The following is a 23990-nucleotide window of genomic DNA, read 5'->3' on the forward strand; positions in this document are numbered from 1 at the left end:
GTGGGCAGGAATCCTGAGGTCTCAGCAGGGCCCTGCACACACCAGCCTTCCTACCTGAGGGATGTCTGTAGATGTATATTGATCTGAGTGTCTCTTCAGCATCACCACAAACGCTGTGGGTTCCCCCAGTTCGTGATGTTTCATGTATTATTTCTATTAGTGTAATGTTCCTCTTAAGGATAATGAGATTAGAAAAGCAAACAGTATACACACATTTTCCTAACTATGGTGGGTTGCAATAGTATATGTCTGTGTGTGTATGTCCCTGTGAGTGTCTGTCTGTGTCTGTGTCTCTGTATATGTCTGTGTGTCTGTGTGTGTTTCTGTATGTCTGTGTGTCTTGTGTCTGTCTGTGTGTGTCTGTGTGTCTGTGAATCTGTGTATCTATATGTCTCCGTGTGTGTCTGTATATATATGTGTCTCTGTATCTGTGTGTCTGCATATGTCTGTGTGTGACTGTGTGTCTGTGTCTCTGTGTGTGTCTGTATATATGTATCTGTATATTTGTATGTGTTTTTATCTGTGTGTGTCTGTGTGTTTAATTTTCTTTGCAGATTTGATGATTTCATTGTGAATTTTTCCAAGGGGGATTTAACACTTGCTGATCTCTGGCTTATATTGTAAACCGTTGAGTTTCTGTTTTCCTCCTGGTGATAAGCCATGGAAACCAGAGTTTCAATATCATCAAAGACTCACAAAATGATTGATACAGCCTCCTTTCTCTGGGGAAACTTGTCTTGATTTTAAAAAATAATGGTTTCTTTCTCTCCCAATCTTTGCTCATACAGCTGTTTGTGGAGACCACAGATGCCAGTGGCAGAACTCTGGAGGGACCAGTGCCTCTGGAAGTCATCGTGATTGATCAGAATGACAACCGACCCATCTTCCGGGAAGGCCCTTACATCGGCCATGTCATGGAAGGGTCACCCACAGGTAGGTCACACGCTGTCTGGCCATCAGCATGGCGGTCCTGAAAATGGCACATGGTCGTCTTTGGGAATTCTGACTGGTGGACATTAAATAGCATTGATTCTAACAAGGGCTGGAAGCATAGAACTCAGCCCATCAGGGGACTTCAAACTATGAAAATGCCTTTCTTCGTCTGCAGAGGTGATGTCTATCCAGGACTTAGATGCCTGGAGATTGTTGGGAACCGTGTAGATATTTGGCTCTCAATGTAAGGGCTGAAGGCAGAATGGTGTGCCTTGTGGGGTTTTGATGAGAATGTCCTTCTCATAAATTGCTCTCTGAATCCTTTTCATAATTGCCTTTCAATACGAACATTGTTGGTGTGACAGGCTGAGCCTTCTCCCTTTTCCGTAGAAGATGCTCAGAGAAACACCTTTTGTCTTCTGTCAAAAGGCAAGACATTTCTCTCTGGAAATATGTGTAGCTACTGTTATGGAAATGACTCCAGGCCTCGAGGCCTTGCTATCTTTCACTACGTTTAACCTATTTGGGAAGGGCTTAGAATTTAGAGCCCCCCCCCCTTTATGGGGCCAGAGCATTCTAATTAAAATATCCAGTGTCCAGCAAAAACAAAGTCACTCGTGAGCTTACAGCTGTGAAGGCGAAGAACAAAGGAGACAGAAAATCCCTGCTGGAGTCGGCTCTCGTTTGGGCTCTGAGATACATTTAAGTGGGAAAGCCCTACATTAAGAATGTCAGTGTTGTTGGTTCTACAGTTTTGACTAAACAATGGCCAAAATAGTCAGTCGGCAAGCCATCGAGGAGACGGAGGCCAACTCGGGCTGTGTTCTCTGCCTTTGTTGAATCGATGGGGTGTATCCATGACATGTAGATGGTGGAGAGTTTTGGAAGTGTTGCCATGGCAACCTCCCCAGACTACCAGGTGAATAACGGTATGCAAGACGCCGAAAACCTCCCTTTAGCTCCACAAGCTCGCTCCTTCTCTCTGCTCTTCACTACATCCTCAAAAGGGAAGGAGCAGGCACTCCCTCCCTGCCCCCCACCCCAGATCCGAATGTGTTTTATACCAATGATGGCGATTTTGCTGTATGTTTTCCCTGGGGGTGTTACTGGGAGAGGTGGAGGGAAAGAAATGGGGTAACAAGCCTGAGAGATGCAGCCGGGTGAAGTCAGATCACTTCCGGCCAAGTAGACCTCCTGGCACCTCTCCAGGGCCTTCTTTGGATGGAAAGGGGACTTCTGATGAGAAAAGACCCTAGACTTCGATTTTGATGTTTACAGACAACTACTTAGAGGAGCTGAGGGGCAGAGCAGGTCGACAAGATGGATGGAGAAAGCTATTAAAGAGGCCAGAGTATGAGCAGAGCAAGAATGATTCCTCCCTGCTGTGCACGGTCCCCAGACCTTGAGGGTCAGCGTCTGGGATGTGGATGGACCAGAAACGTGATCCTGGCGTTCAAGTGTGTGGTGCATCTTGGGGGCTGTGAGCGTGACCGTCTCTGTCTGTTACACGTATGTGATAAGATGAGGGTCAATCTTCCTCCCACGGCTGTGCTCTTCCGTGAAGTTTAGGAACGTTTCAGGTGCTATTGCTTTGTATCTGTGTCATATTTTCAAGGAGAAAATTGAATCCTTTATGCATGTTGAATTCCTTAATGCACAAAGATACCCGGTTAGGGGGCGGCCATGTCTCTCGGAAATATAAGTCATCTCACACTTCTCTTTATGATTGATATTATTCCATAAATACATAAGATTTGGACTGCCGTGTGGAGTGGATGCCTCTGGGGGTGCAGATGGCCCTGGCTGTTGTTCTCCTTTCTCTCAGCAGCTTCTAAGTTTAACTCTAGAGCAGCCGTGGGAAGGAACTGGTCAGATGTGGTGTCAAGAAGGGAGATGCTGGGGTTGGGAGAGGCGGGGAGATAGTCTTAGTGGACAACAGCCTAGGCTCATTAGCACCCTGCAAAGAACTTGCAGGGGAGACTGAAGGGGAGGCAGTCTCAGGGCATTGTGAGGGTGGCTGAGGTCCCATCATCCTCTAACCTTCTCCCCAACCGAGATCCTTTTCAAGTTACGCCATGTCTTCTGTGTTTCCTGGGCTACCCAAGTGCTTACTTCTCCCAGGTCTACAATTCCCTGCTTCTTTGTTGAGTCTTCCCCCGTCATTCTCCCTTCTCCATCTTTGTTTTGTTTTGTTCTGTTGGAGACAGAGTCTCTCACTGAGCCTGCAGTTGGCTGTTTCAGCTCTTCTGGCTGGTTAAGGAGTCCCAGTGTCTCCCATCGCCCCTTTCTCAATGCTGGGGTTACAGAAGTACACTACGGTGCCCAGGTTTTCACATGGGGTGCGAGGGATGGAATTCAGGTCTTCACACTTGTGTCTCAAGCACTTGACTAATGGAGCCATCTCCCAAGTCCCTGCCCACACGATCTCGGTTATTCCACAAACTTGACTATACAAAGCCACTGGACTCTCCTATCATTGAACTGAGCCCTCGTGGCATGCTGGGAGACTTATGTACTACATATTCTCCACCACTAACCATTTCTTACCCTGGGAGGTGGGTCCAGCAATCCTCGTCTCACAGATGAGAGAACCAAGAGTCCAGAGTTCATGTCTTGAGCTTTGAGCCCCAAGCTCCTTCTCATCTACCATTCCGGAGTTGGCTACCTTCTTCCCAGAGACCAGGAGGACCGTGGAAAATTTTGGAGGATGGTGCCTTATTTGATAATAGGATGCTGTTCTTGTTCCACACCCATGTCTGTTGTGATGAAAAACATCCCGGCCAAAAGCAATACAGGGGTTATATTCATCTTCAATTCCAAAATTATAGTCCAATATCACAGGAAAGTCTTGGGTGCAGGAGCCTGTGATCATTGGCTACACCTGTAGTCAAGAGCAGACAAATGAGTGAGTGAGTGCGTGAGTGAGTGAGTGAGTGAGTGAATGAGTGCGTGAGTGAGTGAGTGAGTGAGTGAATGAGTACGTGAGTGAGTGAGTGTGTGAGTGAGTGCGTGAGTGAGTGTGTGAGTGAGTGTGTGAGTGAATGAGTACGTGAGTGAGTGAGTGAGTGGGTGAGTGAGTGAGTGAATGAGTGAGTGAGTGAGAGAGTGCGTGCGTGAATGAGTGAGTGAGTGCGTGAGTGAGTGAGTGAGTGAATGAGTGCGTGAGTGAGTGCGTGTGTGAGTGAATGAGTGAGTGAGTGGGTGAGTGAGTGAGTGAGTGCGTGAGTGAATGAGTGAGTGAGTGAGTGAGTGTGTGAGTGAATGAGTGCGTGAGTGAGTGCGTGTGTGAGTGAATGAGTGAGTGAGTGAGTGAGTGAATGAGTGAGTGAGTGAATGAGTGAGTGAGTGAGTGAGTGAGTGAATGAGTGAGTGAGTGAGGGAGTGAGTGAGTGAGTGAATGAGTGAGTGAGTGAGTGCGTGAGTGAGTGAGTGAATGAGTGAGTGAGTGAGTGAATGAGTGAGTGAGTGAGTGAATGAATGAGTGAATGAATGAATGAATGAATGAATGCACCTGTGTTGCCTGCTTCTTTTCTGTGCTCAGCTAGCTTTCTTCCCTCTTACACAGTTCAGGCCCTAACCCATGGCATGCGTCTTCTTACCTCAGCAACAGTAAAGACAATCTCCCACAGACACGCTTACAGGCCAACCACATCGAGAGTCTCTCAACTGAGACTCTCTTCTTAAGAGATCCCAGACTGTGGCAAGATAATAAGTAAAAAAGTAACCATCATAGCCTCTGTCAGCCCTGCTCAGTCCTGGGTCTGAAAATAGCAGGGTCTGTATCACCTCGGTGTATATACCACAAGCCTCATTCATTCTTGGACCTTGCATGAGGCTAAGACCAGGAGACATCAGCCTATGGGTCTGTTCTGATATGCTCTGATGGTAGCCTGAGACTTTAAGCAGGTCCAGCCTGGGACATGTTTGTGTTCATGTAGTTCTATCAGGTGATGGAAGATGAACAGTCCTCTTGGCCAACAGCTCAGCTCCCCCAAATCCTTTTGAGTTATTGGGAGCCTTTTGGGGACGATCTGGGAGAAGCAGGGTAAGACATGAAGACCCTCATTGTAATCTCATCACTTGTTTCCATCTACCCGGGGCCAGCAGCATGGACTGAAGCCTACATAGCTTCACAGAGCCTAGTGCTCTGGAAAGACCCTTCTTGTTGACTGCCCTCTCACTAAGACCCTAAGCTTTTAATTTTTGATGAGAGGGGGGAGGAGTTACTACTGTCATTTTGCACCCAACTCCACACATTATGCAACTGCTTCTGGGTCCAGCAATAAACCTTATTATGGGGTTTAATGCCTGCCCCCCCCAGTCAACTTTTTAACCTCAGGCAAGCCCGTGAACCCTCTAAAAGTCTCAACTGCCTTGTCCGTAATACGGAGCAGGCTAACAGTAGCTAGCTCATGTGGGGATCAATCCCTGATGTGGAGATGAAATGAGACAGCATTCTGCATCCATGCATAGGCTTTAACAAATGCTCAGAGAATGCCTGTGTACAGTGGTGCTGTTAACGCCGAGATTTTTCTCGTTGCTCTGACATTGCTCCCCTCAGCAAAGTTAAAGCAAAGAGACACGTGGCTGGCACGGAGGAGAATTCATTTCCCAACGATCCAGTGCCACATCCCTGTGTACCCAACTGCCATCAGTACCCATCCGTCACAGAGGAAGGTCACCTGTATTTATCTGCAGGAACAGACAGGAGACAGCTCCCTGCTGTTCAGCGCTACACTCCAGGGTATTGTTCTAGGGGAAATCGGTCCTGGATGAAGGTACATCAGCACAGAATAATGGAGTTTCAGTTCTTTTCAGTCCTTTGCATAGTTACAGATGGTGATCGATGGGGCCCCCGTCCAGGCTGGGGTGGTTCCACCAGCCAGTCAGGTTCCAAGACCCACTAAAGAGGAGGAAAAGAGGTCGAGGACTCAGGATTCCCAGAGTTCCTGCGCCAGGACACATGTTTTTGTCCCTGCTAGTCTCCTGGGAGCCTTTGTGAAGGGCTAATGGTGAACAACTACTGGGGCTTCCCCTAGCATACACCAAGGGAGGATCAAGGGCAAGTGTGGGGCCTTTAGGGAAGGGAAGCCCAGGAAAGGAAGTCAGGCAGAGCAGGAAGTGGTGGGGAGGCTGTCAGGGTGGGCAGGTAGACCTTAAGCCCCCGGAAAAGTGCTAGGAAAATCTACCAGCTCCCATTAGAATTATTCTAGTGTCAAAGGTCTAGAGATCCAGGCTGTCCACCATTCATCCTGCAAATCTAAGGGTGATGAAAACTGTCTCCAGGGGAACTTTAGCTTATAGAACTTTGGTCAGCTGTAGAGAAGGCAAACTGGAATGTGAGCTTCCAGGCAGCCTTCCAGAAGGACACAGGAGCTCCCCATGGGGCTGGCTTTAGCAGGCCTGAATGGAAACTGGGAGAATACACTCCACCCTGGGCCTTGAAAGGCATCCGGAAACATAAGTAATGTAAGGACCGTGTGTGTCCAGTCCACGTATGTGTTGGTCACATTCAGCTTCCCTTCTTGAACCTCAGGTACGTGTCTGAGTCATGAGGAAGACCAATGCCTATTGCTGCCCCTTACCCTTCTCCATGCTGAAGAAAACAGGCCAGACCAGGAACTACCCCCTCGACACCCCCCACGGCTCCCACACTGCCTTGCTCTCTGTTTTCTTCCTTTTCCATCCAATATTTTCCCCAAAGATACTGCATGTGCCAACAAGGGCTAAGCTCTGAGGGACCCCATGGGAAGGGGGCAGACATTATCCATCCCCACTGGTACTCACAGACACATGAGGAGAGAGCAATGGAGAAGAGATGAGCTGAAGTTGTGGCCAGCACAACATCAGAGCCAGAGGGAATATCTAATGCAGGAGTGGCTGAACCCCATTTTGTACAGAGGGAAACCCCTATCTTGGTTAGGGTTTCCACTGCTGTGAAGAGACTCCATGACCAAGGCAACTCTTATAAAGGACAACATTTAATTGGGGCTGGCTGACAGGTTCAGAGGTTCAGTCCATTATCATCAAGGCAGGAACATGGCAGCACCCAGGCAGGCATGGTGCAGGAGGAACTGAGAGTTCTCTAATTGTTCTGAAGGCAGACAGAAAAAGATTGTTCTCTAGGCAGCTAGGAGAAAGGTCTCAAAGCCCTTCCTCAAGGTGACACGCTTCCTCCGGCAAGGCCACACCCACTCCAGCAAGGCCACACCCACTCCAGCAAGGCCACACCCACTCCAGCAAGGCCACACCCACTCCAGCAAGGCTACACCCACTCCAGCAAGGCCATGCCTCATGATAGCGCCACTCCCTGGGCCAAGCATATTCAAACCACCACATCCCCTCTGTGAAGGGGTGATGTGAACCCAGGGACGTCTCCCATTCATTTTCACCCCAGGTTCTTCCAGGTATGGTCTGTCTCATTTTGAAAGACTTCTGACCTGGCCAGACATGAGGAAAGATAACTAAATCAGTTGTCCTTCGGAACAGTTGTCCATCCTGAGAGTTCAACACGTCTTGGCAGCAAAATGGTTTGAGCCATTTGAGTAAAGTTGACTGTGACTCTCGTGATTGCTCTTTGGTACCCAGCTCAGCGTAAGGAAGGCCCGGATATCGAGAGCTGATATTTCATACCTGCCTCAGTATTAAATCTCCATTTAGCCATGATGGGCTGGTGGAAGTCAAGCCTCTTTTATGGCGCCCTCTTTTCTCATAGTAGATTTCCCCTTAATGGTGTGTCAGACATTCAAATCACGTTCTCCCTCATTATCTTCTGCCCTAGCCGATCTCACAGTTTCCAGAGTATTCAGCCATAGCCACTTCATGCGTTTTCTTAACCATGAATATTTTAAAAAGAGAATTTAACTTTTCTCAACATCTTTTAGTTAAAAAAAAAAAAAAAAACATCATGTCAAGTCAGTCACCGTATAGAGAGAACCATCTGTGTTAGCTGATTTCCAGGTTCTCCCTGGGCATCTCCACGCAGTGGGACAACAGAAATGGGACTTGACCTGGTCATAGGTAGGTCACTTTCTGTAGTCCACTATTGCTAATTTGAAAATGCTTGGTTGGTCCCTGTGGCAGCCTGCCGGTGTCTGGTATTCTGTCATCTCATTGGCCAGTCCCCAGAGAGGTTACTCTTCTTTGAACTTACCATAGTTCTACAGGGCAGCACTTACCCACTTGTCCCTTACCTACTTTTGTGGCAAATCATGTAGGGTAGGAGTCAGATTGGCAAGATGGAGAATAAGCCTTATTACAGTTTGATCCATGTTCAGGCAGTGCTTGTAATCAGGGGGTTTTATTGTATATCTCAGCTCAGCTCAGGAATTAGGATAGAATCATTTCTCCCTCCACACATACACATACTGATGAGAATTGTCACTCACGTGTTTCCCTGGACTTTGCTCAGTATCCACAAGGTTTTGCACTGGTGTCTTTATCTGCATTCAAGCAAGGTGAAGCCGTCTCAGTATGGCCTTCTCCTTGGGTTTTGTGGCGAAGTTAGAGGCCCACAACTGCTGAGGCTTGCCTGCCTCCTCAAGCCAGAGCCAGAGCCTTGGTAGAGGAGCGTAGCCCAGGAAGAATGTTATTAGCATATCATTTGAGTACAATTGGTCAGAAAATAATGTTATCAAAGAGCCGTATAATCCAACCAGAGACTAGTTCCCAAGGGGGAATATTCCAGAAACACAAGGCATGCAAGGTAGTCTCTGAACTTGGCTACCTCTTGACTCTTCTTGGTCATCCGAGAAAGAGAATCTCTGCAGTGACTCTTAACTGTGTCAGCATGAATGTCCCCTAGCTAACAGAGATCTCTCAGAACCAAGCCCATTAACTCCTCACTCTGGCTCCCTGGGTCTTCATTCTTTCATATTCACCTCCTCTCATGGGCGCCATTGGGTGCAAGAGTACTCCACCCTCCCCAGCGTAGGGGAATGCCAGGGCATTGGGGTGGGGGTGGGTGGGTGGGAGTTAGAGCATCTTCATAGAAGCAGGGAAAGAGGGCAGGGGGAATGGGAGAGGCGGGGAGGGGATAACATTTGAAATGTAAATACATAAAATATCAAAAAATGACGTGTGGGAGATTAAAACATTAAAATAGGACTATATTGGCAAGAGGACTCCACCCTGTTGGATGCTAGAGGGTCTACTGAAGGGAGAATGTTTGGACCCCTCAGTCTGGTAGAAGGGTACCCCAGCCAGTGCGCACATCACCATTAATATACATGGCTTCAGACACTCTCCCTCCCATCCCACTTACAGCCGTCCTACCATATGGGTGTTGGAGGTTAGTCCAGGAGATAGGCGTCACCTCGCTGCTTGCCTTTTCTCTGACCCTGGGGTTATCATCCTGAGTGAGCCTGGATGTTGTCTCCCCCCTGGCCAGCATCCATGATCCCCCTCTTCAGGAGGTCCTTCAGATCCAGGTGAACTGGAGAGATGTGGCTCCTGTCATTTCTTCCTGTGTTAAGGTAAATGTCTGGTAGGCCTTGCTCATTAAACTTCTGGAGCTGTTTTGGACTCAAGCTCAAAACTCCTTCTCTGTGTCACTCACCATCATTTGAAGGCAGGGAGGATTTGGGATGTCAAGTATTTGAAAGTAAAACTGAAATCTAACACACTTGGTCACTAGCATAGTAGAGTGCCGACGGGGTAGAGTTGCATCAAATATTTTCAGAAGCAACACAGTCATTCAAAACCACGTGAAGGAATGGATCCACCAGAAATCTCCAGCCACTGTGGCCACTTGATGATGGTTGAACAAGTCCTTGAGTTGCTGTGGGATGTGTGCCCACAGGTGCCCCTGGAATCTGTCCCTGGGGCCTGATCATCTACTTTGGACATCTGTGGGAATGTCAGAGCGGAAGCTATGGTGGATAAGTCTGGGGAGACTGGGAGAGTCTGGTTTGATTGTGGCATGGGGACCAAGAATGATCTTAGAAGAATCCACCTCCTTTGGGGGTGCAGCCCTGGGACAGCTGCTCAAGTTCCAGGAGACAGCCCCACAGCCATGCACACATAGGCAGTACCAAGTGGGTTCAGTGACTTAAGGGGAAATAAGGAGAGTATGTGAAGTTGAGAGAGACGGGTGGTGGGGTAGAATATGGCCACACTTGGAAAGAAGGAAATGGGTACGGACTTGGTTAAAACATGTGCATATGTGAAATTCTCAACAACAACAGCAATGCTCTTAGTGATCCCAGCATAAGAGGACTTCTGCTGTCTGAAGCACAGGGGTAAGGAAAGAGACCAGAGGTCACACCCGACTTCTGTGGTGATCCCCTGACAAATGGGAGATTACTACACATTGTGCCACTTTATGATGCTGGATTATTGTGCCCGAAACCGTCTTTATGGAATTACGGCAGCACTGTAAACCTTAATAGGTTTATAAATTTTCCCCAGGTGTGAGCTGGATTCTGCCTTCTGTTTTCTTTCTCAGCTCTGAGCGTGAGCCTGAGGACCCCGGTGTTGGGGTGGGTTAAGGCCAGTCCTACCCCATACAACCTGCAGATACACGGGGACCTCAGCGGGTAATACACTCGGAAGTGCGCATGCTCCACACACGCTGTAGTGCGCCTGCTCCGGAGAGCCATTCCGGAGTAGAGGGAGGAAGATGCTTCTGCCTGGAGTGAAACAGCAAGGAACTTGAGTAGATTCTATTCCATTGCTCTTTGTAGACCCTGGACTACTCGTTCCTTAGCTGTCAGTTCACTCCCCATGACTGCTGTAGGACTGAACTCACATGAGCTCCTAGGTTTAGGTTAGTGCTTCCGAGCTCACGGGTGACACAGCTAGGGTCCAGCTTAGACTTCTGTGACTCCAGTGACTGCACTCTGTCATTTCCTCCCACTCTCCCGAAACCTTCACACCCAGCATACAATGTCACGATGAAGACACAGGTGCCACTCAAATTCTAGGAAACAGTTCCTTATCTGTGCAGGGTCCGGGGTGGGGAGGAGAACAACACCCATCTTCTTCCTTTTTAATAATCAACGTTTTATGGTTTCACAATTTTGTACATTCATATAATACATTTTGATCAAACGCACCTCCCATACCCTTAATACCCTGCAGGTCACTCAGCAGCCCAGCTCAATGCCTTCTCCATGCAGCCAGATCTGCCCCCTAGTGGTAGATCTGGAGATTTTCAAGGAGAACTGAGGCTCCACGAGGCAAGCGGGGGCCATCAGCGAACAGGACTCCTGATGGCCACCTCCGCCTCCCCCCCCCCCCCCACTGCTCTGAGAACCAGATTCTTTCTGAGGGCAAAGTCCAGGGCTTCGGCTCCCGTTGATCCAGGGTCCTCACCTTCACAACCAGTGAATTTCTTAAGATGCCGTTAGTGAATTATATATAGACCCACCTCCAATCTTCAGTAAGTGGAAAGAGATTCCGTCTGCTAAATTCTGTGGGGAAAGGGCATATAAAATCCCTTTCAAGTGTATGTTTTATGAAATATAGGCCGTGAATTGAGTTTTCCAGTATCAAAGAAAAAAAACTTTAATAGACTTGTAGCCTTCCTGCTTTAATTACAACTGCATATTTTTTTTATTCAAGCTGAACACAGTACCCAACGCTGCTTCATTATTCAGGAGACTGGCTCTCCTCAAAGAGTTCTCCAAAATCAGACTGGGGGAATGTTTGTGGGTTTTTTTCCCCTTGCTCTGGTTTTCTTCTTTCTGGGGTGAGGTTTTGGTTTTCACGGGGTTGTGCTTTCTATCAGGGTGCTAGCATGGGTGCTTCCTCTTAGGGTAGCCTGGGCTTGTGTTTGTGCCATCAGGCTCTGTGCCTTCAGGAAAAGTCTCTCACTCCAGAATCTCAGGGATGTGTTTACCTGGTCCCTTAGCACCAAACTCCACCCGCTACTCCTTGGTGGGTTTATTTCGTTTTCTCTCACATCTGCAGTGTCAGGTGGGGTCAGTGTCAGGTGCATGGTGCCTGGGGCAGGACCATGCTGAGGGACTCACTGGAGTGATGAGCTAGAGCCAGAGGTGGGGACATTTGAGAGAGAGAGAGAGAGAGAGAGAGAGTGTGTGTGTGTGTGTGTGTGTGTGTATGTGTGTCCATGTATATGTATATCAGGAATTAATTTAGTCAAATTCACTACATTTTCCCGTGGTTTACCTGGAAATGTTGTCCCACCGTGTGCTTATAAAACAGAGAGGATCCAGAGGCGCCTTCTCCTGGATGAGGTGGGTTCTGTAGCTACAGATATCTGGAGCAGTGTCTCAATTTAAGATGGTTTTTGTCCTCAGGAGATAACTTTTGGTGGCTGCCATGGAGAAGAGGAGGGTACCGTCGGCATTTAGTGCTGAGAGACTAGGGAAGCCATCTCACAAGGCCTGGTGTAGCCCCTGTGTAAAGAATTAATTCGGCTCAAATTGTCCATGGGCTGAAGTGGGCAGATGAGATCCAATCCTAGGCAGAGGGTGTGAAGATGTTCAGTAGGACACTCAAATCTGTGGCCCAGAGCAAAGAAACCACGTAAAGGGTCTCTGTGCTGAGCTCCAGGCCCCTTCTGCTAAGCCTTCTCATTGGCATGCAGCCAGTAGGAGCTGTGAGCACCTTGTGGCTGAAGTTCTTGCTGGGGACAGGGGTGGGGGATGGAGACAGCAGTCTTGTGCACCAGACTGACTCATTCTTGCAATCTACGGAGGTTGATGCTGGTCCCCCAGGGAGGTAGATGCTGGTACTAGCAAGAAATTCATCTTCAGAGTGTTGGAAAACATCTTGTCCAAGAAAGCGTCGACTCCTTCCTCAGCTTCTAGTTCGCTGGCATCCATCGGTAACAGTGTAGTGTATACCAAGAACAATGGGTCCATATAAAATAGAACTGCTCCGCCTCCCATGGTCATGGGATGACAGACTGACCAATAAGCTATAAGAAGGGCTGTGAATTAGACTTATGGGAACTAACTCAGCTGGCAAGAGCATCCTCTTCTTATCTCCTTCCTTTTGCTGTGAGGGATGCAGGCGAGATGGCTTGCACTTTGACCATCACCTTGCACCATGAGGGAGCCCCAAGAGCTGAAACCATGTACTAGCAATATAAGATGAAAGCTGGAAAGAGGCTAAATTCTGATGCCTGTGGAGTACCAGGCCAGCCCCACAGCTCGATGGAATCACTTTGCACAAGAGAATAGGAAGCTTCCCCTTCACCTGAGCCGTTCTTTTGGTGGATTTTCTGCAGTTGGAATCAAATCTTACAGCAGCGGACATAGCCAGTGTCACTCAACCAGTAAACAATATAGCCCAGACGATTGGACTTTGAGCCTGCTTTCTCAATCGCTGTCTATGCTGACTAAGAGAGACAAGTGGCCACTGCCTCATATGCTTGTCTTATCCCTAGGTGTAGAATAATAATCAGAAACTTAGTCTCCAAGGGAATAGAAATGGGCTCTCTCTCTCTCTCTCTCTCTCTCTCTCTCTCTCTCTCTCTCTTTCTCTCCTCTCTCTCTCTTTCTCTCTCTCTCTCTCTTTCTCTCTCTCCTCTCTCTCTCTCTCTCTCTCTCTCTCTCTCTCTCTCTCTCTCTCTCTCTAGCCTTCGAGTTCTTTCCAGAAGCATTCTGGGGTCTCCTTTTCACTTGATGTTTTTATTAGCTAAAAACAGAAAAACAAAGGAGTCAAGCTGTGGCAGACCCCAAAGTTGGCAGAGTGTTTGCCCAGCATGAAGGAAGCCCCGTGTTTGATCCTCAGACCCAGCACCATTTAAACCGCTTGTGATAGTGCATACTTTTATCCTAGGTCAGAGGCAGGAGGATCAGAAGAACATCAAGGACAGTTTACACAATGAGTTTGAGGCCAGCCTGAGCCACAAGAGCCTGTTTCAAAAACCAAACAATTAAAAACGCTCGGTGCTTCACAATGGAAGCATTCTTTGGTGTCATTTTCTTGACATCCTGTTATCATCGTGATATAGAACTTACTACTTTACTTCTGATGACCTGGGAACATTCTGGCAACACACGTCACTTGGTAGCTACTATTTGGGACAATGCCCTGGCCTGAGGATTTTTTTTACAAAGGGTTGGAGAGAGAAAGAATGGTGTTGGGAATATCAGGATGGCTCTAGGAGGTTTTCAGAGGACAATACTTTTCTCTTCTTGCCAATGATGACTGGATGTCCACCCAAAGATCTATCCCCCTTTATCAGGAAGGGTATGAAGCTTGAGACCTCTGACTCCTGGGAGACCTGGGTTTCTGTCCACCCATGGGGGTAATGTCCCAGCTATGGGTATGCCTTTAGAGAAAGATAGGTTCTGGGAACTTCATTTCTGTGAACATTCTTGCCTTCTTGGATCAAGATTGTGTGTGTGTGTGTGTGTGTGTGTGTGTGTGTGTGTGACTGACTGTGGAGGTGTGGGGGTGATTATGTGTCTGACTGACTGTGGTGTATATGTGTGTGTGTGTGTGTGTCTGTCTGTCTGTCTGTGTGTGTGTATGTGTCTGTGTGACTCAGCTCTCCTTCACCCTTCAACAACTCTCTGTGGAGGACTTAGACATCCCTGCTCCATCAGGAGCCTCCAAGGCTTGCCCCCTGCCAAGACAACCACTTCCCAATTCATCATCCTTTTTTTTGTACTCCCAATAAAGCTGAAGTGTTGTCTCTGAGTTCCTCAGGAGGGCACGGAGGCTCAGAAAGGTTGAAACAGACAATCAGAAGAGGAGCCATGTGAGTCAGATCTGTCTGACCTCAAAGAGACAGCATTTCCTCAGCCTCTGTGTGGGTTAATTACTCCTTAGCATGCTCTTGGGCTCTCCTTGATAAGACTAATGTAACTTTATTCACACTTCTCTACCATAAGCCTCCGGTATTTTTCCCAGCCGAGACCGTGCATCTAAATAGAAGTGTTCATTTTATTGGTGATGGAAGAGGCAACAGGCAAGCAGATAGAAAGGGAGGAAGGAAGGAAGGGAGGGAGGGAGGAAGGAAGGAAGGAAGGAAGGAAGGAAGGAAGGAAGGCAGGCAGGCAAGGGAAGGAAGGAGGAAGGAAGGGGAAGGAAAGGAAGGAGGAAGGAAGGAAGGAAGGAAGGAAGGAAGGAAGGAAGAAAGAGAAAGAAAGAAAGAAAGAAAGAAAGAAAGAAAGAAAGAAAGAAAGAAAGGAAGAAAGAAAGAAAGAAAGAAAGAGTGAGAAGAAACTTCGTATGGTTTGGCCAGTGCATGTGTGCAGACAACAGTGCCATTCAAGGTCATTTCTGTCTGAGGGGATTTATCCTCCTGGCGTGAAACAAACCAGCCCTGTCTGGTTCTAATTACGTCTTAAAGGGTAAGGTCAAACTACATTTTGAAAAGGGCAAACATCAGCAAAAGAAAATGTAGTTGAGTTAGAAAAGCTGTAACCAGGGACCCAGAGATTAAATTGATCTGTTAAGGTACCAGTCAGGAGTGCTTTTGGCTGCAGGTAACAAGCTAGCAATTAGGGGCTTAACCCCAGCAGGTGGCTGAGGAGGGCTTCACCATCCCAGCTGCCTTTTGTCCTATTTCAGGAAGGTGGCAGGCAGTTCACCCCAGGCTTCAGAGATTTGACAGCTGGCATTTCTGTGAGTCTTGGGACTTTGCTACGTTGCTGGAAGACCCATCTCAACTCTAGCAACTTCAGGAAGAAGAAAGGGAGATGGGAAGGGCATTGTCCACATACTCCGTAGGAAGTCAAACTCTCTAGCATAAGTCCTCAAGACAGAGCAGAACTTTGTCTTATGATGACCCAAAGCTGCTGAAGGAACCCTTGTAGAACATGTAGTTGCATGTGTGTACATGCATTTTGTGACACTCTTCTTGGGGAGACATGAACAAATACCTACTCACCCTAGATAGGAAACTCATAACAGATTCAAGTAATGATACTACCAAAGTCCATCTGGGTAAAGTGGTTACTTGGGTTACTTAAGGAATACAGGTGAGGGGCCACTTACAGGAGCATGCATGACTCAAAGGCAGCTACATCACTGCAAAGTCACCCCAACATGGGTGATGACCCATAGAAATTGCATCCCTCAAGCTCCCTGAATAATTCTCAGGCATCTAAAGAGGTCATGTAGTTTCCTGTCCCCAGCAATGTTCACAGCTTACTCAACCACGAGGAAAAGATGGCTTTGTGAATCTTAGTAAGTTTCAGGATTTTCCTGAGATTTGTAAATTGTATATTTCCTATGTCCTAACTAACCTTCCCTTAGAACTGGCTGAGTGTTAATGAGCTTGCCTCTGGAATGGAATGTTTCAATTTAGAGGAAATTGCCACACTATAGTGATCATATATGGGTATGCCTGTGTGGTGAACCAAGGAGGAGGGTATGAGAATGGGTTCAGGGTTAGCTGGAGATTGGTCTTCATTAGACTTTTAAGTAAAGAAGAAACTTTTTCTATGCTTTTATTGGTAACCAGAGAATTAATTGGTGGGGATCAAACCAATAAAACCATTTCTTTACTGGTAAAACCATGAGAACAGTGCAATCTGGAGACCAAGTGTGTGTGTGTGTGTGTGTGTGTGTGTGTGTGTGTGTGTGTGTGTGTGTGTGAAGGCATCTTTGATGTACCGAGTACTGGACAGTCAAAGACATCTGGGAAGTGGTGTCCTTTCTTCCAGACAATGACTGGGAACTGCAGAGGCAGTGTGAAAGGACCAGAGAGCAAGACAGTGAATATTAAAAGCATCATCCAGGGAAGTCTGTCAGCAACTTGAAAACAGGGACCACACTGCCAATCCCTTTAGAATTCCCTCTCCCACTAATCTCCTCCTACTAATCTCTTCCACAAAGCAAATACACAAAGAAGGAAATGTTTGCAGAATGCATCAAAGTGTCCTTTGGGGAATCAGATGCAGAAATTTTAAAGTTTCATTCATTTTTACCTCTCCTTGTGAGGATCTTATTTTCCAAGTCCCTGGTGGAAAATTAGTCATGAGAGATACCAAAGGTGGATGTCATAAGCCCAGACAAAAGATGACAAAGGTGTTGTCTGCTGATGGATCTAATGAAGACTGAATGTGGCTGTGAGAAAGCCCTGGGAGCCCCTCCCTCTCTTCCCCACTTACTGTTAAGGAGCCAACTTCAGGGCAGCTGTAAGAGTCCAGATATAAAGCTATGACTTTCCTGTGTATTTCACTTCATTCCAGTCCTTCATGGCCCCAAGAAATGTATAAAGAAATTCTCATTTGTAGATAAGGAGCAGAGGACTCACATGATTCTCGTGGTAACCCTCAAGTTTCCCTTTACACCCTGTGAACGCATCCACTTCAAGCAAAGATCAGTAGAAATGAGGCAACTTTCAGCCCTTGACCCATAAGAGGAAGGGGACCAGGGCCACAAGTGCTTGATCCGTCCAGGGGTCAATGGAAGGTGGGGATTTTGTTTGTTTTTTTTTTGTTTCATTTTGGTTTTTCATTTTTGGATTTTTGTCAAGGTTCTCCAGAAAAGCAGAAATGTGTGTGTGTGTGTGTGTGTGTGTGTGTGTGTGTGTGTGTGTGTGTGTGTGTAGTGTGTATACAACTATGCATGCCTGAGTATTTATTTTTAGACTGTATTATTTTATTTTGTATGAGTGTTCTTCCTTATAGGTATATTGCCAAGCTTATGGAAGCCAGAAGAGGGTATTGGATCCCCATGACCTGGAGTTGGGGACATTTGTGAGCCATATAGATGCTAGGTGCTGGGCACTAAACACGGGTCCTCTGCCGGAGTAGCCACTGCTTTCAACTGCTGAGGGAGCTCTTCAGCCCCAAGAGATTTATTATCAAGAACCGGGTCATGGGCTAGAGAGACGACTCAACCGTTAAAGAAGGCTTGCTGATGTTGGCAAGGACCTGAGTTTGGTCTCTGGCCCCCATGTCAGGCGACTTACAGCTGCCTGAAAGTCCAGCTCCAGGGTGTTCCTATGCTGTCTGCTTGACTCCTTGGACCCCTGCATCCACATATGCATAGATGCACACAGAACACACACATTAAAAAAAAATCAAGTCTTTTAAAGAAAGATTCACTGGTGCGATTATGAAGGCTGAGGTGTCACAGCATCCACAGGCAGCAGGTTGAAGACCCAGAGAAGCTGAAGTGCGGTTCTAGCTGAGTTCGTAGGCCTAAGAACCAGAGATCAAAAGCTGCAGCTTCTGGCCCAAGAGTAGGTGGGCTTGTGACCTGGGAAGAGCTGGTGTCTCTCTTCAGTCTAAAGACCGAAAAGTCCAGCATCCTGGCTGCACAGGGAGGCAGGGGGAGACTCTTTCTTGTTCAGCCTTTTAATCCTGCTCTCCCGTCAGCTGATTGGATAAGGCCGATACACTTCAGGCAGAATAACTGTCTTTATTCAGTTTACAGAATCAAATAATGTCATCCGTAAAGCCCTTTGTAGACGGGCCCAGAAGAACATGTGACTGTGTCTGGGCGCTGAGTAGCCCAGCCAGGCTGAAATGCAGTTAACCACGTCAGTCATTACAGCACACTCTTGTGATCTCAGCTGCAGAAAAGGAAGCAGGAGAACTGTGACAGGTGTAAAGCCAGTTCGGTCCACACAGCGGGATCCATAGTCAGAGCTACATAGCAGAACCCTCCTTCATAACACAAAACAGGACACAGCCATCACACAGTGATATGCAGATATTTGGTCTCCAGTTTCCAAGACCTAGGGCTATGCCTGTGGTAGGTTTTACCACGTGCCCAAAGAGACCCTTCCCATATAACTACAGTTATTCACCATCTGATCTCAAAGATGGGGCACCTTCCTGGGCTACCCAGGCCAACCAAAATAATCACTTGAGCCTTTAAGCACAGAGGAAGAAATAAAAAAACACGCTATGTTAGACTATAGTCCCTCGGTCATGCAGAACACCCAAAGTTCGCTCTATTGCCCACTAATACTTTGCACCTCTTGATCAAGTCCCAGCTCTGGCTCTCCCCACCCCCATCCCCTCATCACCACCGTCCTCCCTGCTTCTGGGAGATGAACTTTCTTAGACTCCACACATGACACGCAGTGCTGACCCGTCTGTGGCTGGTTAATTTTCCCAGGCAAAACATCCTCAGAACTCACCCACAGCATCAGAAGTGACAGGATGGCTTGGGATGATGGATGCATTAATCAGTTGGATTTAATCACGCCACATTGTAAACACATATCAAAACATCACGTCCTAACCCCTGTATATATACACTTATGGCTTGTCAATCAAAATAAAAGCAATCTGAGGCAACAAACTGATTTCGAGAAAAACAGCAGAGCTATGAGAGAGAGAGAGAGAGAGAGAGAGAGAAACAGAGACAGAGACAGAGACAGACAGAGACAGACAGAGACAGAGACAGACAGAGACAGACAGAGACAGAGACAGACAAAGAGAGGGCGGGAAAGGGAGGGAGAGGGGGAGGCAGCAATGGTCAGGAGAACAGGAGAGGGAACAGAAGTCCTTCTGAGTGTCTCCTATCTTGAGATGCAGAGCAAATCCCACCCATGGCTGTCCTGAAAGTAGGCCACATGGGAAGCAAGGTTGGAAACCCTCCATCTCTGAAGAGGGCCTTTCTCCTGATCTTCCCATAGGAAACCCTTGAGACCTTGATTCAGCTCCTCTGGGTGCAGACTTCTGACCACAGGTACTGGTGGTCATGTGTTCTGTGCATTCAGTCTGGGACTTTATTACCCCTTTTGCACACACCAGCAGTGAGCAAAGCTGCCCCCTACAACCCGGCGAAATAAATGAAAGAATGAGCTTACTAAGTGTCCAGCGACTGACAAAAGTTCAGCTGCCAGCGAACCCCCAGTTCAGAACTTCTCAAGACCCCCAACTCCAGCCTCACCCTTGAAACAGGATCATTGACCTAGGGACATGGAGCAATGGCTGTCTCCTGTGGTTAGGAGACATTTTGATATTTTTGATATTGTACATGGCCTCCTCATTGAAGGGATCACCTTAGATGCATTAAAGGGCTTTGCAAGTCATTCCCAGGTCCCTTTTCCCTCTCAGAAGCCCAACCACCATCTGCTCAACCTCCCTTCACTTACTCAGAAGAGCGATGATATCACTCATTGTGGAGATGGCATGGACCTACACACAGATAAACCACCACTCTCCTCAATGAAGAGAAGTTTGCTGCCACCCCTATACAGCTGTCAGTGGGCCACACCTCAGGCAGTGTTCCGTTGTCTGCTAGCAGCCAGGCTGCATGAGTGTTAGTTTTAAAATGTAGTCTCTTGTGGACCACCTTCCATTCCAGAATTCCTGTGGTGTACGGGGTATGGGACAGACAAAGTTTCATGGTCTGACACTCATCCCATAGGTATCATTAAGAAGGTAAACGTGAGAGCCTCAAGTCGCACACAGGACACCTTTTCACTAGAGGCACACTCCAAGCCTAGAGCCTCTTTGTTTCCCTGTGTCTTTTGCGGCGTCTAATACCTTTACTGTAACATAATACATACATGCTGTGGCTTGCCCCTTTGAAATAGTAAGTTTGTGACTTGGGAATGTAATCATAAGTTCTACAGTTACCACCTCAATCAATTGTAGAATGTTTTACCTTTCAAATTAAATCATAGAGCTGGAGGGACCGTTCCGCAGTCAAGAACTCATTCTGCTTCTACAGAGGACCTGAGTTTGGTTCTCAGCACCCACATCGCATAGCTTATAAATGCCTATAACTCCAGCACCAGGGTATCTGATGCCCTCTTCTGGCCTCTTTGGGAACTGTACTCATGTGCACATACCCACACAGAGATAAACACACGTTCACATAATTCTTTTTTAAAAAGTATATCTTTAAAATGAAAACCTTGTGCTCACGAGCCATCTTTTTTCATTCCTCTGTCACACCCAGTACTGGGGAAACACGGCTCTTACTCGGTGGCTTTGCCTGTTCTGGATGTTTTTACAGGCATGGAATTATCTAACATACTGTCTTTGTGTCTGGTGTTTTTGTTCCTTTATTGTGATGTTCCTAAGGTTTACCCACATCATAAGTCTATCAACACTTCAGTATTTTATATTCCTTAAGAATATTGTGATGAAGGAAAGGCCACCCAGAGACCAGGCCAACTTGGGATCCATCCTGTGTGCAGGCACCAAACCCCAACACTATTACGGAGGACACATTGTGCATGCAGACAGGAACCTGGCATGGCTGTCCTACCAGCAGCTGACTGAAACAGATGTGGATACTTAGAGCCAGCCATTGGACTGAGCCAAGGGAAGAGTTGGGGGCCCCATGGAAGAGTTAGGGGAAGGACTGAAGGAGCTGAAGGGGGCTGCAACCCCAGAGGAAGAACAAAAGTATCAACTAACCTGAACTCCTCAGAGCTCCCAGAGGCGAAGCCACCAACCAAGGAGCATACATGGGCTGGTCTGTGGTCACTGCTGCATACATAGCAGGGGACCGCCTTGTCTGACCTCAGTGGGAAAGGATGCACTTAAGCCTGTAGAAACTTGATACCTCAGGGAAGGGGGATGCTAGCATGGTGAGGTGGGATTGGGTGGGTGGGTAGGAGAGCAGCTTCTCAGAAGCAAAGGGAAGGGGGGATGGGGTGAAGAACTCTTGGAGGGGGCCCAGGAAGTGGGGCAACATTTGGGATATAAATAGATAGATAAATAAATAAATAAATAAATAAATAAATAAATAAAATTAATAATAAGGATATTGTGATGGATGGATTTGGCTCATTTGCATTTTCACACAGTAATGTCACTGCATTTAATCTGTCCATTCATTTATGACACCACAAAGTTTTATTGTGAACAACGAACCCTGACTATTCATGTGTGAGTCACCTCTGCGGACTTGATTTGTCTTGAGGATCTGTCCTAAAGCAGGTCTCTCTTAACCTTTCGAGAAATTTCCCCCAGAGTGGCTGCGGCATTTCTGCATCCCTGTCTGCAGCGCACTGGCTTACCAATATCTCCACTCTCCATCGGGACCCGTTATCTGTCTTCTATCCCAGCACCTTACCCTGGTGCAAACTGGCAGCTCAGCATGCGCAGGCTTTCGGGTTGCTTCTGTTTTGCAAAAATAGCTTTGCCTCTTCAGAGTCCTTCATATTCCCATATGAATTCTAGAATCGACTTGTAGATTTCTGCCTGGGGGAAAAAAAATAAGATTTTGATGAAGGTTGTATTGAATGGACACATAGATCAACTTGAGGTGCACCACCATTCTAGCAAGGCTGAGGCTCAGAATCGGGAAGCAAGGGCTACCTTTCCATTCACCTGGAATCTTTAATTCACTTCTGTGATGTCTTATCGTTTGCATCATGCAAGCGCGCGGTCTCTGCTGTTCACTTCTTCCCCAAGTATCTTATATTTCGATGCTATGACATGTCAAATATTCTTTTCTTTTAAAAAAATTTACTTTCCTTTTATTTATGTTTGTGTGTGCATGTGTGCAAGTGTGCCCCTCATTTGCACATCCCACCCCACCCCACCCCCTGCCCCACAGGCCTAAAGAGTGACTGGTGTGGGTGCTGGGAACCAGACTCAGGTCCTCTATACAAACACTAAGGGCTCTTAACCGCTGAGCCATTTCTCTAGGCCCAGACTGAAATGTCCTCCATTCTGTTCGCTGCTGCTACATGGATGTGAACTTGACTTGTGTATACCCATCCCTTCTGCCTTCGAGCCTCTCTGGTCTCTCCCTTCTACATGCACTTGACTCTTCCCTCAGCGCTTTCCCTATTCTGCAGCTCCGTCATGCTCTCTCTGTCTTTCACTCAAGAGGGCAACTCACTCACTACCTTCCATTCTGCCCACCAAATTCGCATCCATGTCTCCTGCTATGTCAATACTTTCCGAAGACCGGGTTTCTTAACGCACGCCAGGTATCCGTCCGCTGACACACAGGACAATTTCAGGTGTCATGGCGGTGGACTGTTATCCCCACAGCTATTTATTCGGAGGCCTAAGAAACATCTTCTCTATCAATCTTGTTACCCGTTCATATCCCTCTGGAGAATTAGGTTAAATGTCGAGAGATGCACTTAAAATACATTGAAAGAGAGTAGGGAGTACGGGTGGCATTTTCCTGAGTGGCCGAGTGCGGAAACCCTTTGCAGTGTAGGAGATGTGGGTCTCAGAGGACTGGGCCTCCAACATGCAGTCATGCAGAGTCCGAGTGACTCGGGAAGCTAGCTGGATTGCCACCCTGGATGGCAGTATTTGAAAGACTCAATCAATGGCCAACGCAGGTTATGTATTTGATGATTGGTAATTAACCAGGGCCCCACCCTTGTTTCTGGTGCACCTTGATTCTGGTGCAGGGATGACTCTGGGGAAGGTAGGTGTCCCAGGGTGGAGGATGGGCACTCATATTCAAATGTGTTGCGGTCATCAGCACAGGTTTTGGGTGTCCAGCCGTCAGCTCTAGACTATGGTCTATTAGTTTCTGTCTTTCTGTTTTTAGCATATAACTTACAAAGAAGCAGTTTGTGGAAATAAGGGTTTCCTTTGGCTCCCTTGAGGGGTACATTGTAGTGGGGGAAGGCACAGCAGCAGGAGTCCCACAGCCGGGAAGCAGAGAGAAGAATGATCGCTCGACTCCGTCTCTCTCTTTGTTCAGACCCAAACCGCAGCCCATGGGCTGCTGCCAACACCCGTAGCTAGAGTGAGTTTCCCCTCCTTTGGTTAAGTCTCCCTGGAAACACCCTCACAGACACAGCAAGATGTGTACCTCCTAGGCGATCCCACTCGAGTTGACACCGGAGATGAAACACACATGAAGTGTGATTTGCACACGTACGCTCACTCACACTTGGCGATGCCGAGTCTTGGGAGAGGGGGACACTTTACCCAAGGTCACCATCTTGTCGAAAGACGAAATAGATGCAAACCCAAGGCTCTGGGCTCAGTGTGTGCAAACTGAACCTTTTGACTCCCGTGTGGTGTTCTGAGAAGGTTCTAGCTTTTTTTTCTTTTTTTTTTTTCTTTTTTTTTTTTTTCAGAGCTGGGGACCGAACCCAGGGCCTTGCGCTTCCTAGGTAAGCGCTCTACCGCTGAGCTAAATCCCCAACCCCCAGGTTCTAGCTTTTATACACTGGTACTAAGGAAAGCTTCCGAAAGCCATCGTCTCCCCAGATTCAGTGCAGGGATATT

General features: G+C 47.4%; 1 protein-coding gene across 1 annotated transcript in view; it reads left to right on the forward strand.

The window, feature by feature from the left end:
* Cdh13 (cadherin 13) overlaps positions 1 to 23990 on the forward strand; it is a 1037872-nt gene that overhangs the window by 680337 nt on the left and 333545 nt on the right. Inside the window, exon 6 of the mRNA NM_138889.2 lies at positions 789 to 933. Coding sequence (NP_620244.1) covers positions 789 to 933 — 145 coding nt within the window. The remainder of the gene's footprint in view (positions 1 to 788; positions 934 to 23990) is intronic.

The sequence above is a fragment of the Rattus norvegicus genome, chromosome 19 (assembly GCF_036323735.1).
Source record: "Rattus norvegicus strain BN/NHsdMcwi chromosome 19, GRCr8, whole genome shotgun sequence".
Lineage (NCBI taxonomy): Eukaryota > Metazoa > Chordata > Mammalia > Rodentia > Muridae > Rattus > Rattus norvegicus.